The sequence below is a fragment of the Miniopterus schreibersii genome (genome assembly GCF_964146895.1).
Source record: "Miniopterus schreibersii genome assembly, chromosome: 17".
NCBI classification, from domain to species: domain Eukaryota; kingdom Metazoa; phylum Chordata; class Mammalia; order Chiroptera; family Miniopteridae; genus Miniopterus; species Miniopterus schreibersii.
This window is the reverse complement of record NC_138117.1, coordinates 24291269-24309467: the sequence shown is the minus strand read 5'-3', so window position 1 is coordinate 24309467 and position 18199 is coordinate 24291269. Positions and strand designations below refer to the sequence as shown.

General features: G+C 35.6%; 1 protein-coding gene across 8 annotated transcripts in view; it reads right to left on the bottom strand.

Moving 5' to 3' along the window:
- Positions 1 to 2145: 2145 nt before the first annotated feature.
- Positions 2146 to 18199, bottom strand: part of LOC308547196 (serine/threonine-protein kinase Sgk3) — a 91072-nt gene continuing 75018 nt past the window's right edge. For 6 of the 8 annotated variants that reach the window (XM_081117093.1, XM_081117091.1, XM_081117092.1 and 3 more), the window contains 9 exons: positions 18083 to 18166; positions 17841 to 17972; positions 15121 to 15233; positions 14989 to 15025; positions 14309 to 14395; positions 12212 to 12307; positions 10629 to 10784; positions 7809 to 7898; positions 2146 to 4534 (listed from right to left, as the gene is read on the bottom strand). In XM_081117093.1, coding sequence (XP_080973219.1) covers positions 4364 to 4534; positions 7809 to 7898; positions 10629 to 10784; positions 12212 to 12307; positions 14309 to 14395; positions 14989 to 15025; positions 15121 to 15233; positions 17841 to 17972; positions 18083 to 18166 — 966 coding nt within the window. In that variant the 3' untranslated portion in view covers positions 2146 to 4363. The remainder of the gene's footprint in view (positions 4535 to 7808; positions 7899 to 10628; positions 10785 to 12211; positions 12308 to 14308; positions 14396 to 14988; positions 15026 to 15120; positions 15234 to 17840; positions 17973 to 18082; positions 18167 to 18199) is intronic. The other 2 variants (XM_081117096.1, XM_081117094.1) reach the window with 1 other exon arrangement.

Here is an 18199-nt window from a genome sequence, read left to right as displayed (position 1 = left end):
GGCCCCCAGGCGCCTCGCCCTGTCAATCACTCCCTGCAAAACGGAGCCGAGAGAAAAAGGTAGAAACCATTGGTTGTCCTTGTCACAGGCCGACGGTGCCCATGTTTGTCTAAAAAACTAACTCTCCTGGTGGGATGCAAAATGGTGCAATTTGGAAAATATTACGGGACTCCTTAAAAGACTAAACGCAGAGTTACTATATGACCCAACAATTCCAAGCCACATGGTATACAGATATGAGAGAATTGAAACACATGCTCACACAGAAATGTATACATGAATGTTCGTCATATTAATAATAGCCAAAAAGTGCACAAAGTGTGGTATGTCCATGCAATGGGGTTATTTGGCCACAAAAAGGAATGAGGTACTAACACCTGCTGCAACGTGGATGAGCCTTGAAAACACGGTGCAGAGCGAAAGCAGACACGAGAGGCCAAATATTGACACTGCTGATATGAAATGTCGAGAATAGGCAAACTGTACAGAGAGAAGGTAGTTTTCCTCATATAGATCTTACACATATTTTATTAGGATTTCTACCGATTTTTTTTTGGGGGGGTGCTAATGTAAGTGGTGTTTTTAATTTCAAATTTCAATTTGTTGCTGGTATATAAAGAAGTGATTTTTTTATATTAACCTTGAATCATGCAATCTTATTGGATTTCCCACAAAGATATTCATGTCATCTGCAAACAAGAACGGTTTATTTGCTTTTGATATCTAATTGAAACATACTGCTAGGGATATCTTACTAAAGTAAATGAAGTGTTGGTGTTCAACATCAATGTATCACTAACAAAGTAAACTGTTATTGTCACATTACTACTGTCATTGAGGCATAAGAGAAAAATTCAACACTGCAAGGCTGTATTAACTACTATCTGGAAGGAATGGAAAAAATCCAACACGAACAAGATCAAATTGGACCATTTGAGTGTGTTTTCATGTAAGGAAGCCTCTGGATTCCGTGAGTCAATAAAACATAAAAACACTTAAAATACGGACAACTCATTGCAGACTTTCTCACAAAGATTTAACTAATATTAACATGGGAATCTGTTTCCTCTAAAAATGATGAAAATACATTACAAAAAATGATGAATCTATGATATATATTCCTGCAAAGGATAATTTACAGCAATAACTCCCAAGTCATGTTTGCATGCAAGGCTTCTAAAATCGCTGTGCCCAGTTCTTCCAGGAAGTGGGGTTATGAAGAGTGATGTTATTTTTTTATTTTTAAATATATTTTTATTGATTTCAGAGAAAGAAAGGGAGAGGGAGATAGAAACATCGATGAGAGGGTCGTCACTGATTGGCAGCCTCCTGCACGACCCCGGCTGGGGATCAAACCCACAACACGGGCATGTGCCCTGACCAGAATCAAACCTTGATCTCCTGGATCCTAGGTTGATGTTCAACCGCTGAGCCACGCCAGCCGGGCAAGTGATTGTTATTCTTTGTTTTACACTATGCCCTCAAGATTCATATGGTGATCCATCATTTTCAGGACATGATGTAAAAATAAACTTTTTAGTAGAGGACCCTTTGGTTGGCTCCTTTATTGCTAATATCATGCTGAACTTATACTTCTCCATTGGCTTTTTTCTTTGTGTAACATTACTTTAAATTAGTATCAACTATCTTGACTTTGAATAACTAGGAAGTTAGATTTTGAGACAGTTATATTTTTTCTGACTTAATTACCTCTGTAAAAAATGGGTGTAATATAAAGAAATAGTAAAATGAGAAATACTTTTGTGTAGGAAACCTTTCAACTACTAAGGAATATGCTTAAAGGATTACAAATGGGTAATTATACAATATTGGTAAGACACAAAAATGCTAAATAAATGATATAAATCTCCAACTGGAATGCTTTCAGGGAAGTTAGAGAGCTGATGCTAATTTCTCTTGGTATTAGGTAAGTAAAGAACAAAGTGGGAGTGAAGAAAGTCTATCTTTTTATAACAGTGATCCTTATGAGCATCTGAACAAAGCTACGTAGCACTCCCCACCCTAAGTCAATTTCATTCACACACAAAACTTGGCATATCACTTCAAGGTATTCAAGCCACTGGAAACTCACCTATGTACACTTTAGGGTTTAAAATAAATGAACAATCACCTTGGGGTATGGAACAATCTAGTAATTTTTTAAAAGATTTTTTATTGATTTTTAGAGAGAGAGGAAGGGAGAGGGGGAGAGAGGGAGAAAACCATTGATCTGCTGCCTCCTGCACACCCCTAGCTAGGGATCAAACCTGCAACCTGGGCATGTACCCTGACTAGGAATCGAACCCACAACCCTTCAATGCACAGAGTGACACCCAATCAACTGAGTCACACTGGCCAGGGCTAATCTAGTAATTTTTATGTGTCCAAATATTTAGTTAAAATTTTACTTGTCTTCCTCACACATATATATAACTCATTTTGTAATGACTACTGTAACCATCACCAATTTCAATTTAAAATAATGACAGGCATTAGATGATCATTAATCTTTTTGCTAGTTTTATTATACTATGTAAGATTTGTATATTTTTGAGATCCCAAAACATCAACATTCTATTTTAAGTTTGTTCTTAAAAAATATACAGTATTGCACTTTAATTTTTGGCAGTTTAATTAAGGAGTGGCTGAGTAAAAAATCATACAAGAAACTAGTTTTTATTTTGCTTTGTGTAAAAGCAGAACTTACAGTAGTGACAAATAAACCAAATATTTACAGTGTTGCTATGAAAATCTTATTACCTCTAAAGGAAGATTCAGTGTATTGAATGCAAATATTATTACTCAAAGAAAAGCACACCTCTCTCCCCCGATTCCGCTGAACATTTTTAAGCCAAAGGGTATTGGTGTAAAATGCTTTTGTGATTTCTTTCTCAAGAGAAAATAGATGGAAAGAATGCTTGTTCTTGAAGCATCTAAACTGGGTCACTAAACTCTTTCACAATGTTTCCTACATATCTTGAAAAATCTCTAAACTAAAAATCAGAATTCCAAGATAAGCATTCTTTTTTTTAGTTTTTCTGTAGCTATTTTCTTTTACAATTACAATTACAAGTTAGCTGGTTTTTAGTATGACTTTAAGATCAATTTCCCATACATTTTCTAAGATACATAAAATACTGGCTAGGCATCTGTCTGAATTATTTTTAACTTCTGTTATACTATAGCGAAACTATATACATTTATATTGATCCAGAACTTGCTATTCTACTTTTTAATTCCCAGTTAGGTCAATACTTGAGAAAGCTCAATATTTTTCACTTAACCAATTAGGGAGACAGTTTTGAAGAGCTATTTGCAAAACTAAATACCAAGATTTAGGCCTACTTAACAGTATATTAAACATTCAAAAGAACAAAAAGAACATAAATAGAATGTATTTGTAATATAAATACATGACACAGAGACATTCATTTTGGTACCACCTAAAAAAAAAAATCCAGCAGTACTTCATTACCCTTCAGACCTTTGGGAATATTTAAAATGTCAACTATTGAACATTTACTTTTACTCCAGAGAAAAAATAATTCACAAATTTAAATTGGTATTTCAAAAGCAAAGGATTTTCTTTTGTTACTTTGATTTGAGCAAGAGAGATGAGGAGAGAGGGAGAGAGAGAGATCTTGATTTGTTGATCCACTTATTGATGCATTCATTGGTTGACTCTTGTATGTCCCCTGACCAGGGATCAAACCTGAAACCTTGGTGTATCGGGACAATGGTCTACCCAACTGAGCTACCCAGTTAGAGCCTCCTTTTGTTACTTCCTAATTTGATCTGCAGAATGAACAGTTATTCAATGTTAATTAGCAGCCGATGTGTTAACTATGCTTTTACATTTTAATCCTTACCAAGACTGATTATGGCAAGCAGTGATTTATTATGGACAGATATGGTTTCTTCTTAAACAACCATGTACAAATTGCATAGTTCTGATCTGAGAACCAAGGTCAAAGTAGAGAGTTACAAAGGCATTAATATATGTTAACTGAACTGAAAGAGGCTGTTGAAAAACAGTCTATCTTGGTTAGTGTAAACTTGGAAAAAAACAGTCATTAGCAAAACAGTTTTCTTTAAAAATAGGTTAATGCTAAGAACAACAGCTTTTAAAATTTCTGTTTAAAAATAAGCTTAATAAACAAGAATACAAATTTTAATTCAAAACCTAGCTCTTTGAAATGCCCTATTTTCTTGCATACAGCAGAAAATACATTTTCATAGTTGTTAACATTACATGTAAAAATGAGGCACTAAACATATTTGAATATATTCACACAAACAGGAGCTTCAGTCTCATCTGTTCGTAGGCTTATATTTGCTCAATGGTTTCCAGATGGCAAAATGTTCACAAAAATAAGTCTTCTGAAGGAGGTGCATAAGAGAAACCAACGAAAGCATCATCGGCCTCCATTACGCTGGCATTCACTATAGAATAGTCAGTAGACACACACACAGAATATGGAACTGTTTCTTCCGTAAATGCTGCGTCAAAGTTCCTAATATCATCTGGTCCTGCCTAAAACATCAAAAGAATATTATTATTCACCTTAGCCTTTTTCATTAATTTAGTTCTTCATTAAAAACCCTTCATGAATTTGTATATTTATTCCTGGCAAGTTCAGATGTCTTCTTACTTCATCAGTGCTTTGAAACATTTTCTGCTTTTATTACTTAGGTGAGGTCCTTCTAATGGGTAAGGTTCCTGTTCTTGGGGGAAGGAGAGATAAGGGAGAGGAAGGCTAGTATAACAGAGTCCTTACCTATGTTAATATGAATCTCGGTCCCTACAACTGATCCCCTTTCTCTCTATGCATCACCTCTTAAGCTTTTGGGGTTCAAGGTAGGTTTTCAGGATAGCATTTTGCATTTGAGCTTCCACTAAATGACTGCCCATCCAGTTTCTCAAAATTCTGCATAGGTGAAGCCGTCTAATGAAGGAATGAAGGGGCTGTAAGTAAAATTGTGAAAGGTGACTGTGCCACAGAGGTCATTAAGCATTCAGCTATGACACCCTTAGCTCTAAAGGCCCTAAGGGGACAAGGAAATGGGAATGAAGCATGGTGTCTGCTTAGGCTCAAAGGCAGTAGTTCTTAGTCTTCTTTTACAAATTAGATAAAAGCAAATGGCCTATCCCCTTCCAGTTTATTTACAGACAAAACTGGGTTACAAATTCAGGTGATTCACTGTTAAAGCCCATTCCTAAAGCTCTAGCCAGCTGTGCTCTAAGAGAAAGGGAAGCCTTAAAATGTTCAATTCACCAAGTCTAACCAAGGTGAAAAGATAGGGATTCAGAGCAGATATTATAAGCTAAGGATATAGTTAGCCTGGTAGCTCTACAGACAGCAGAGCAGAGACCAGGGAAGCCCAGAATGCTTTATCCTTCTACATGAGAAATTCCCCCCCAGAGGAAAATAAATGCTAGAAATGATATATATATTCAATTTCATCAAATCAAATTCTTCGCATAACCCTAGAAAGCATGGGCTCTGGAATAAGACTAAGGTTTGAATTCTGGCTGTGAAATATGCTAGCTATAATTCTTTATATAAACTATCTCTGTGAGCTTGTCTCCTCTTCTGTAAAATAAGAATACTGCCACCTACCTGCTAAAGTTGTGAGGATCTGATGCATTAATACATAAAATTCCCAGAATCTGAATGTAGAAGATGATTAATAAAAGATGACAAATGTTCTTTTACCCGACTTTATACTTTGAGGATGCCTCTATGGCTCATGGCTAGTACTGACAGGGATAACAGTGCGTTTCTTACGTTAAGAGGGAGGGAGGGCTCCGTCCAACTCTAATTCTGGAACTTAAACTAAACTGTGGCAAGTTACTTAACCTTTTTTGTGCCTCCGTTCACTCATCAGAACTATGTGTAAAATAACAGAACTATTTCATAGGACTGCTGTCAGGGTTAAGTAAAAGGATACAAGTACTGAGAACAGTGAATGAGACTCTCTTATCTGCTATAGCTAACTTTTTGATCTTTGTGAATCTGTTAAGTGAAAAGCAGCAGCTTGTTAACTGCATATTTTGTGTCCTTTCCCATGTTCCTACTGGTTGTTGGTCTTTTTTTCTCACTGACTTATAAGAATGCTTTCTGTACTAAGGAATTTTCCCTGTTTGTTATTTGCAGCTTTTTTCATGCAGACATTTCTAAATTTTATGTGGTCAAATTTACCATTTTCCCCCTCTTATGGCTTCTGTGTTATGGGTCTTGCTTTGTGAAGTTTAGTCACAGAAGAGCAGGGGTCCAAGCCTGAAGGTATCTGACTCTGAAGTCAACTCTGTTTTCACTTCCAGTGTTGCTTAGGAGGAGTCCCTAACTCTTTAATGTGCCAGATGACACATTTATTTGCAAATAACTAAACTCAGTAGACTCTCAATATAAAGATAATTTAAATTCTTTTTAAAGATCCAAGATACTTACTGCAAACACTAGAAATTAGGGACAGAAATTGTCCTTAATGGAGTAACATCTGAAACAGTCACTCCTGGATAAGCTACATGAAATGAGTCAATATACAAATTCTGTTACGTTGATAGGTGCACAATATCACACCTATTAATGCCTGCTATGAGCTATGCACTGAAGCTGACCTTTAACAAAATATGAGTAAACTAAACACTTACTTTCCTGAAGTGATTTCCTTATCCTGCTCTAATTTACTAAAAATGTATTTCAAGAGTTTCATAGCAACACCAAAAACTTTAAATAAAAGAAAAGCAAATTCACCTATGACCCTGCAACCTCAAATCAATTTTGGTTTATATTCTTTTCCAGTCTTTATCTGTTATTTTTACCGCTGTAATCATAAGTCACAAAAATGATAATTACGATGTTCTCATTTTTCCAAGTGTCTGCTCATTTTTATATTTATTATCATTATTACCATTTACTTCACATGAAAAGGCAACAGACCATAAAAAAGCATGGAAAGAATAATGACTTTGGAATCAGGCACAGATTTGAATCCTTGCTCTGCTACTTTTTAATCCAGCTATGTGAGATTTCTGAGTTTCCCTTTAGAAAGCAAGTATAATAAGAAAAATAGTAATAGTAGTAACTTGGTAGCTTATTTGAGAAATAAATAATATAATACAATGCATAAAAAGTATATATGCTTATATATATATATGTGAAGTTATCAATAGTAACATCATTATTGACCTACTGATGATTAGTAACAATTTCCCTATTTGTAACATATTTATTTCCCCAAATTTTCCACATTATTACTATTGTAAACAAGTCTTTGATACAGCTTTTCCGCTTTAAAATAAAAATTGTTTTTTTAAAAATAAAATTGTTTTTATGTAAATGTTTCCATCAGTAGATTTAACAGGTCAAGCTAACATGAACATTTTTATAATATTGTCTTACTGTTTTCCAAAAAAGGTTTAACAATTTACATTACCATTAATAATGTTTGCCTGTACCTGGTTTTTAATCAATCTAGAAAAAACTGTGCATTGGTGTTATTTAAAATGTTTGTTGATTTATAGGTATGAAAATGATACCCCATGGTTACTTTAACTTGCATCTTTTTTTTTTTAACCTATTCAGCTCATCTTTTTCTTACTCATGCTCTAATATAACTATAATCTTACTGGTCACCTTTAAGTTATCAGTTGTACTAGACAACCCTGAGTGAAATATTTTGCAAATATTTACATACTGATTCAATTTCATTCAGGTTAGATTTGGGGATCTTTGCTAAAATTATGATGAGCTACAGTTCTACATTTAATTATTTTGGAAGGAAGGAATTGGATATATTCTTACCACATTAGGATTAAACGGTGGTGGAATCTTCTTTTGTACAAGGTCAGTCCAACTGAGTGATTCAAAAAAGGGATGATTCTGAATTTCAAGCTAGAATATTAAAGAAAAAAAAATATATTTAAACTAATGCTGAAGAATATATCAAGTACTCACTGAAGAATTTTATGAAGCCAAACCATTATTTAATTCTTTTCAGATACATGTTTACGTTATTCATGTAGCAAATTTCTTCATAGGTAAAATGGAGTTAACAGTTCTGCCTCAATACTTAACGGGCTGTTTTAAGGATAAATGGAAATTATAAATATAAGAGCGGTATAAAAAGATGCAAGTACTACATAGGTACGAACAATAATTATGATTATCTGAATGGGGGAGGTAGAGAAGAAGTTAGGCAGGAGAGTTTTACAGGTAAAACCAAGATGATGAGCTCTACCACCAAGAAGTACTCCACTCTGGGTTGCTCCTATCAAAAGTTGGCACAGAACTGATTCCAGCTTTTTCCCCCTGCCAGGTGCCACACGAGCGTATAAAGTAGGGTCAGACCTAGTTTGGTGGTTTAAAACGACTTCTTAGAGAAAGTAAGAGTTCTGGAAGATGAGGAAGAATTAGTTAGACAAAAGAATGAGGCCTGTGGGATACAAAACAAAAAGCAACAAACGAAAAACAAACTCACAGGCACAGACAACAGAAGGATGGTTACTAGAGGGGAACCAGGTGGGCAAAGGACGAAGAAGACAGAGGTCAAATATATGGTGAGAGAGGGAGACCAGTCTTTGGATGGTGAGCACACAATGCCGCATACAAATGACGGACTATAGAACTGTACACTTGAAACTTATGTAATGTTTTTGTTTTTTTAAAATATATCTTTATTGACTTCAGAGAAAGGAAGGGAGAGGGAGAGAGAGAGAAACATCAATGACAAGAGTCACCACTGATCGGCTGCCTCCTGCACGCCCCCTACCGTGGATGGAGCCTGAAACCCGGGCATGTGCCCTGACCGGGAATTGAACTGCTATCTCCTGGATCCTAGGTTGATGCTCAACCACTGAGCCACGCCCAGCTGGGTGAAACGTATGTAATCTTATTAACCAATGGCCAATGAGTTAGTCAATCATGCCTTCGTAATGAAGCCTCCATAAAAATCCAATAGGGCACTTCACTGGCCTTTCATCCAAGAGCTTCCATGCTGGGGAACAAGAATGTTTCCACGTGCCACCAAGCCAGGCCCCAAGCTCCATAAGGACAAAAGTGCCTTTGTTTGGGACCTTGCTCTATCTTTCTTTTCATCTGGCTGCTGATTTATATCCTTTATAATAAATTAGTAACCTGGTAAGTAAATGGGTTTTCTTGAATTCTGTGAGTGGTTCTAGCAAATTAATCAAACCCAAGGAGGGGGTCGTAGGAACCTGTGATTTATAGCCAGTTGGTCAGAACACAGGTACCAACCTGGGCTTGTGACTGGCCTCTGAAGTGGAGGGTCATCTTATGGGACTGAGCCCGTTACTTATGGAATCTGATTCTATCTGACACTATCAGTTCTGGTGTCTGAGAATTGCTTGTTGGTGTTGGGGAGCCACCACATACACACACATTGAAATTGATACCCAAACTTTTTTAGTGTTAATGATGGTTTCCAGTAGCAAACACTTAACTTAGGTATATTTCCCAAGTTTCCCCCCATTGTATTTAGTTTTAATTTGTATGACAAGTTTTACCTCACAAAGTGCTTCCTCCTATTTGACTCTTTTTAAACACATTGAAATCTGTTTATATAGTAATTTCAGCTCTCCTCCCCAAAGCACCAAAAAGGCCTCTTTAGTGACTTTAAATGTCTCATTATAAACACTTACTTAAAACTATGTCACCCTACTGGTGTTCAAAAATTCCTTGTTAGTGTAGACACAGACACACACACACATACATTGGAAATGGGTCCGGAAACCCTTTTAGCCCACTTTTCAAACTTTCTTCAGCAATATACAGTAGCCCAGAGATGACAGTTGGATTCGTCCAGGGTTGTGATTTCTGAATTCAATAAAAGGACCAAAGGGCAAGGAGGTGTGAAGAATTAGCAAGACTGACTGAAACAATCAAAGCTGGATAGAGAACAGTTGACAGAGCCATCTGCTGAACTGGGTTGTGTAGGAAGAGAAAATCAGGAGCAGAAAAGGTTGTTATTCACAGCTTAAGCTCAAGATTGATAAAGAGCCCCCAAGAATTTCTGAGAAATTTAAATGAACTGAAAAGTTCATGTTCCTCAACAGTTCATGAATACTGACACACCAACATAACACTGACAGCTACACTAGCAACTTAATTACCCTGCTTTTTTAAAAAAACCAAACCCACAGATTCCATAATTATCTCAAGGAGATATCAAATTCTCAGGAAAAAAACTGATTTAATGTTAGTTCAAGATGAAATGCATTCCCTCATGCAGTTAGGAAGCACTTAAATTCTTGTTAAACAAAATGATCTCAAAGTTCAGGTAATCAAAAATGTATGCCACAATTTTTTAAAAAGAAGGGAGAGGAGAAAAAATTCTAATAAATAAAAATCAAATAAATAATACAGTGTGAAAGCTGGATGTGAGGGACGAAGAAGAGAGTATCAAATGAAACAATGCAGGTGCAGGTGCTTAAACTCTGTACAGTTCTATATGTATAAACACTGGTGAAAGTCGTGGGGACAAGTTTTGCGCTTTCATGGTGCTCTTCTTTAAGAGCTGTATTCATCCCATTAAATACCACATAAAATAAGGCTTTATTTTCAAATTATAAATAAGGTTAAATAAAGTGGGAGAGATATACATACAAAGTCTTCTTTGGCACCGAGCCGATTTTGCCTGTCTTTTTCTAGGAGTTCTTCCAGAATGGACCATGCTGTGAGGCTCACTCCTGGCCTCAGATTTAGGGGCTTGTGAAGAATGTTGTCATACATTTCAGCAACATCTCGGCAATAAAAAGGAGGCTGGGGAAAAAAAGCAAAATAAAGTTAGTGTCAACTAAACTATGCCAAAATGTTTGGGTTAAAATACTTGCATTTGGCCTTGATCTACAGAGAGCAGACTGGGTCTGGACAATTGCAGGAATGCACAGCCTCTTTGGGTGCAGTGTGGCCTCCCGATGCAAAGGGATTCTAAAACGCAGCACACTGCAGAGCTTAATGCATGTTCACTGAATGAATTAGGGCCAGTCTGTTCAATAATACCTGTGGACAGGTGTCAATTGTATAAAAGCTGCAATAGTATCTGTTTTAAAGAATACAACCACCAGTCTCATCATAAGCAGGTCTCAACTGATGGTGGTATTTAGCTTAGTGGGGGCAGCACCAGGGGGGATGAGTGGATGGTTCCCAGCCTGAGGGTGCTGGACACTTATAGGACCATAAAAGGAGCCTAGGAAAGATTCCAAATATTCCAAAAAGTCTAAACAAAAACATATATTATTCCTATAAGAATATATAAGCTAATTAAAATGCCTAAATTGTTTGGTTTGGGTTGGAGTATTAACTCAATGTAGTAAAACAAATGTATTCATGTTAATCAGAAGCTCTGCCTGGCCTTATGTGTCATTAATTAATAAAAACCGGGGAAACATTACATAGTAAACATCACTTTTTTTGTTTTAAATGAAATCTTAAGACATGGTATATATAGTGAATGGAAGAGAGAGTTCCCAAGTGACGGAAAAAGTGGAGCACCAGTGTGTTAATTAAATCCTATAAAAACAAAATACAAGGAAAAATCCCAAAGGCATTATCTTCTAATAAATACAAAAATCTTTTTTCTTTCCCTTTTTTTGAAGTTAAGCAGAGTGATGACCAGGGTAAACTAAATGGAAAGTGGATAATTTTAATGTTACAACCATGTGTCTATTTAGAAAAAAATGTGAGAGAGAGGAGAATACCTGCAGTAGTAATTAGTATGACAGAGAAAAATTATATTAATAAACTAGTGACATAATGAAACATTTTTTAAAATTTTTTCTTTTTTTTTTTAATCCTCACTAGAGGGTAATTTTTCTATTGCTTTTCAGAGAGAGTAGAAGGGAGAGAGAGAGAGAGGGAGAAACATTGATATGAGAGAGACACATCGACTGGTTGCCTCCCACATGCACTCCAACCAGGACCAAACCTGCAACCGAGGTACATGCCCTTGACAGAATCAAACCCGCGACCCTTCAGTCAGCGGGCCAGCGCTCTAACCACTGAGCCAAACAGGCTAGGGAAAAAAACTTTTCTTTTTGTGCAGACATGATTTTGGATTAATTTTTACCAGGTACCTACTACCCTGTTAGTGTTATCTAAATGGCCACAAGATTATTGAAAGAGAAAAAGAAAAAAGAAAAATCAATTATAATATACTGGAAAAATAATGAAAGAGTAGAAATACATACCAATCCATACAGCATTTCATACAGAACAGCACCAAGGCACCACCAATCTACAGTATTGTCATAGGGCTGTTTTCTGATTACTTCAGGAGCAAGGTACTACAGAAAAGATTAAATATTTGCGCAACTCAATAAACAACACAAAATTTAGAAATAATTGAGAAATTGAACAAATTTTAGGTGTTACTATCACACAAAAAACATATCTAGATTTTCAGTTGGTTGGGTATTTTCATTGTATACCAGTGGTTCTTCAAAATCCATTGGGACATTTTTCAAAATACATGTATTCAAACATTTCCCCCAGAAACTGTGATGCAGTTAAGACAAACAGAAGAGTGCACCAGATGTAGAATTTGTAATATGAAGTAGGTAAAGTAGGTATTTTGTGTGTGGGGGGAGGGGGGTGGGGAAGAAGTCCTTTTTAAGATTAATTTATCTTAGAAATTCCTCTGGTCATTACTAATAATTGTTTCTCCCAAAGAAAGAATTCCTAATGTAAAGAAATGTGAAGAATTCAATGAAAGAATAAAGAATGAATTTCATTCTTCTTAGAAAATTACAATTGTAATTTTCTCTAACATATTATTTAAAATTTTTGAAGTTATTACACAGCTATTTACATTTTAACATAAAGCAATAACATTAAATTCATCACTATTTCACAAATATAAGATGGTTAATTTGAATTTTAGATTCCAAAAAATATGTTTTCTCTTTCCATATGAAATAAGGAAAGAATTTCTTCTCAAGCTTTTTTTATGTGCTCCAAAAAAATGGCAAATTACAAGGGTTTAATAATTTCTGATCACATTTAGACTTAGATGACCAAAAAACTTGTGTATCCTTTCTAAAACCTACAGGACTTAAAGATTTTGTTAACTATGAAATCAATATATTCACAAAAAAATGTTTCTTCAGACATAAACCAAAATAGAATGGCTACAACTATTCACAAGAACTAGGGTTAGATTACAGAAAGAAAGAAAAATACATTATTAGAGTAAATATTGTTCTGATCTTGATTACAAGTCTCATGTGAGCCATTATATCAAACATTTTCAACAATATTTGCCATTATTCTACAATAATGTTGAAATACCACCTGGCACCTAAGATCACTACAAATACTAAATATGTGTATGTGAGGGAGAGAAAGAGAGAGAGGGAGAGAGAGAATAAGAAGGCTTTAACATAAATTATAAAGATTATTATTGTTTCAAATAGAAAGACACATTTCTGCTAGCTAACATGATTAAAGAATGGGATATCTGGATTAATTCTTATTTGTGAATTTTCCCCCACATCCACTGTCTTATTTTCTTCTGTTAAATAAACAATTTTATTATAAATATTTTAACCATATAGGAAAATAGTAAAATATAATAGAAACCAATAAAGCTGCCACTGAAATATAGGCAATGACAATCTTTTGCCATATTTGCTCTAACTTTTCCATTGATTTTAGAAAGAGTGGAAGGGAGAGAGAAAGAGAGAAAAAAAAAAATGACGAGAGAGACACATCGATTGGTTGTCTTCCACACAGACTCCGAAACCTGCAACCCAGGTACATGTCCCTGACTGGGAATAGAACCCTGGACCCTTCACTTCGAGGGCCAACACTCTAATCACTGAGCCACACCGGCCAGAGAGAGAGCTTTATTAAGATATTCACAAACCATGTAATTTACCCACTTACAGTGTACAATTCAATGCCTTTTCATACATTTAGAATTATGCAAACATTACCACAATTTTAGGGCATTTTCATCAATGACTTATGATTTTATTTTTAAGCATTAGAAATAAAATTAAATGCTTAAAGAAGTCTAGGGTAAACTTTTAACATTAAAAACAAGCATAATTTACATTTTTGTTGGGTTATCTGGTTGTATCTCACAATCACAGTTAAAAATACCAACTATTAATAAACTTTAAATATTCAGAAGGGATGATTATCAGATTATTTCCAATTGGCAGAAACTGAAATGATAGTTTTTATTCTACTTTTCAGATTTCAACTTTTGTACATGCAATTTGTGATTCATTTCTGCATTTTACTCATGATTATGTGAATGACAAATGAAACATACTCCTTACCTCTGGTGTCCCACAAAATGTTGTGGTGGTGTCAGAAATAGCAATTCCTTCTTTACAAAGCCCAAAATCTGTTAAGACAACATGTCCCTGAGAAACACAGGGGCAGTAAGATAAAACATGCGTGAACATAAACTGACAATTTAAAAAACTATTTTATTTTGAAATAATTATAGACACAGAGGCAAACTGCAAAAACAGCACATCAAGTTCCATGTACCCCTCACCCGGCTTCCCTCAGTGCTGATACCTTATATGACCGTAGTACAATATCACAATTTGGAAACTGACATCAGTACAAAATTGTTAAACAGAATGCCAACTTTTCAGTTGTCACTATTTTGTACATGCATGCATTTTGTGTGAGTGTAAGTATGTGTAGTTCTATATAATACAGATGTACAGATTCGTGTACATACCACCACAATTAAGATAGAGAACTATCCATCAATCCCAAAGGAACAAAGAAACACCTGGTGCTACCCTTTATTTCTGCACTCCCCTATTCACTCGGTCCCTGTGCCCTTGCAACCGCTACTCTGATCTGCATCTCTATAGTTTTGTCACTTCAAAAATGTTATATAAAATGGAATCACGTGGAACCTTGGAGGCTGACTTTTGTCCACTAAGCATAACAACAACAAAACTTGAGAACCAGTAGATTTTTAAAAGTGAATACTTACTACTGAATCCAAAAGAATATTTTCTGGTTTCAAGTCTCTATCAAATTAAAAGGGGGAAAAAAGCACACCTGAATATCAGCTGAAGTAAATTAATAAAAAGATATTTTTACAAGTAATATTTTAAAAACTTACCTGTACACTATTTTGATGGAGTGCAAGTAACCCAATGCACTGGCGATTTCAGCAGCATAAAACCTTGCTCTGTGTTCAGGAAAGGACCGTTCTCTTTGTAAGTGAAAAAACAGCTGTAAAATGAGGGTGGGAGTGGAGAATGAATATTAAGATCATTCACACAAAGAATGAAAAAAAAATTCTATAAATACAAAAATAGGGTGTTTTTTTTTGTTATTTTGATGTTTCTTTGCACGAAAGCACAGAACTGGGAGTCTCCCTTACTTAGCAATCACGGTCTCTCTTCAGCAACACATCTTTCTTTACCCTTGTTAACTTACTCATCTCCCATTTACCCCTCAATCCTCAACATGGCAGTGCCCTCACCACTCCAGGCAACCACTCTGGAAAAGATCACCAGTGCAGGCCAATGATCTCAACATTGCCATGTACTTACAGTATCTTACTGGACCTAGTTTGACTGTTCTTTCCTTTGGAAAAACATCAAACACTATTCAGAGATTGGAAACTAGTGGCTGGCAGACCAAATACAACCCACAGATATAATTTGTTTGAGCCAAATACTGTTTTCGGAAAAAATCTAAATTAATTGGTAACACATAAAAACTAGATAAAGTTTTTGGTAAAAATCCACAGTTTTGGTTTCTTTTGAAAAAAAAGATGCGGAGCTCTGCACCATGGAGCCTAAATTCCAATGTGGTAGCAAATGGCTAGAGCTAAGGGGCAGCTGGACTCTCCAGTTCATTTCTTATACTTAGTAATTCTGATTTTATTTTGTACAACCTGTCCATCCTTTACTTGTTAGGTTACCTGCCTGGGTAAAGTTTGCTCAACCTACTCTAAGTTCCTTGGCTTCTAAGACAATGATGTTTCCCTAGACCTTCTACCTCAGAGAGTTCCATTTCCTCTCCTTTCTAGCTCCTTAAACTGTAGAGATGAACAAGGTTTCTCGTCCTGGGTTTCTCCACTGTTATTCTTTCTATTAGTACCCTGTCCAGGTAACCTAATCCATTCCAATGACTTTAACCACTACCTCTATGTTGTCTTTCATGGGGACGCCTCTAGCCCAGACCCCTGCTTGGAGCTTCTACAGCAAGGACCTGATGCTCTTTTTTTGAATATTTCATAAGCCAATAAATTCAATTTGTCTTCTCTTACAGACTTGCTGCTCCTGCTGTATCTCTCCTTTAATGATATCACTTTCTACCCAGACCTCTAAGCCAAGGGAGGCAATAAGATACAGGGGAAAGAGTCAGGTTTCACAGCAGATCAGATTTGCATTCATATTCTGGTTCTTCCCTTTTTGTTTGCAATTCATTTAGCTTCTGATTGTCAAAATTTTTTTTCTGAACCTCTTCTGAAAGGTGAGGGTGAAGATCAGTACCAGATCCTGACAGCAGATAAATGGCGGCTGTCCTGGGATTCACATGTACTGCTCTTTTACCTATAGCCCCTGCATCCAACCCAGGAACAAATTCTTCTCTTTTTTATCTTTTAATTATTTTTGAACTACTTCCTCCTTTTTATCCCTACCACTGTTTTCATTAGCCGTAGCATACACCACTGTAATACTGTATTGAATGATCTCCCGATCACATCTGTCCAATACTAATGAAAACTACCCCAGATGAAAATCCAACCATTTATTAATAATTGCTAACACTGACCACCTACTAAATCAAAGGCACTATGCTAAGGACTTTGTATGCTTGTATTATTTTTTAAATTAAATTTTATTGGAGTGACATTGGTCAATAGGATCACATAGGTTTCAGGTGTGGATTTTTATGTTATAAGATCTGTTAATCACCAATGGGATATAACACGAAACTGACCACCACAGAACCCTTTACTAGAGACTCATCTCATCTGATTAATAGTTTGCACATTTTAGAAAATGACAGGTTAATATGACCTCACTTATATGTGAAATCCAATGAACAAAATGAGCTGACAAACAAAACAGAATCAGAGACATGGTTACAAGGAAACAGACTGAGCTGTCAGTGTGTGTGGGGAGGTGTTGGGGGACTAAATAAAAGATGAAGGGATTAAGCAAAACACACACACACATACATATACATACACAGACACACACACATACACACACACACATGTATCTATCTCTCAGAGACAACAATGTGGTGATAGCCAGAGACAAACGTGGGTGGAGGTAGAGGGAGGTGGGCAAAGGGGGGGTAAATGGAGATGGAAAGATACTTTGCTTTGGGCAATGGGCACATAATGCAGTGTGCAGATGATCTTTTGTTGAGTTGTACACTTGAAACCTGTATGATTTTGTGAACCAATGTCACTTCAATAAATTCAATAAAAAAAAATGACAGGGTAGAATAATATTTATATACAAGTATTAAAACAATAATCGCCTAAATTATAAATCATGTTTTATTCTGTTTCAGTAAATTATTCTTGCTACATAGCACAGTCGCAAATCTATCCATGAAGTCTGTAGCTTCATACTAAGGTTCTTTTATGAGCCTTCCCACCTATACTATGTGCTTATTTAAGAAGAGCTTTGTGTTATACGCTTCTTCACATCTTTCATTGTGCTTATTAGCCAGCACCTTAAATACTGTTGCTACTCAACAAATAGCTGTTGAGTGTGGACTACCCTTCCAAAAATGTATAAGAAAAACTTTGACTTTATTCTGTTTTTTTCTAAACAGTATCAATATTATAAAACTAATTATAAAACTCACCTCCCCTCCATTAACAAAATCCAGAACAAAATAAAGCTTTTCAGTTGTTTGGAAAGAATAATGTAATCCAACCAAAAACGGATGTTTCACGTTTTTCAAGAGCACATTACGTTCAGCCATAATATGTTTTTGCTATTTTAAAAAAAAAAAAAAAAAAGGTAAAGGATCAACTTGCATTATATACAACAAAATAATTCTGTTGAGAAAAGGGGCTTAGGAGAAACAAAGCTCTTTTATGTCACCTCTCTTCTGTTGAGAACGATTTTTTTCTGTAACACTTTGACAGCATAAAATTTTCCATCCAGTTTCCGTTTTGCAAGAAGAACCTGTTGTAGTTAAAGATTGTGCATACTGTTAGA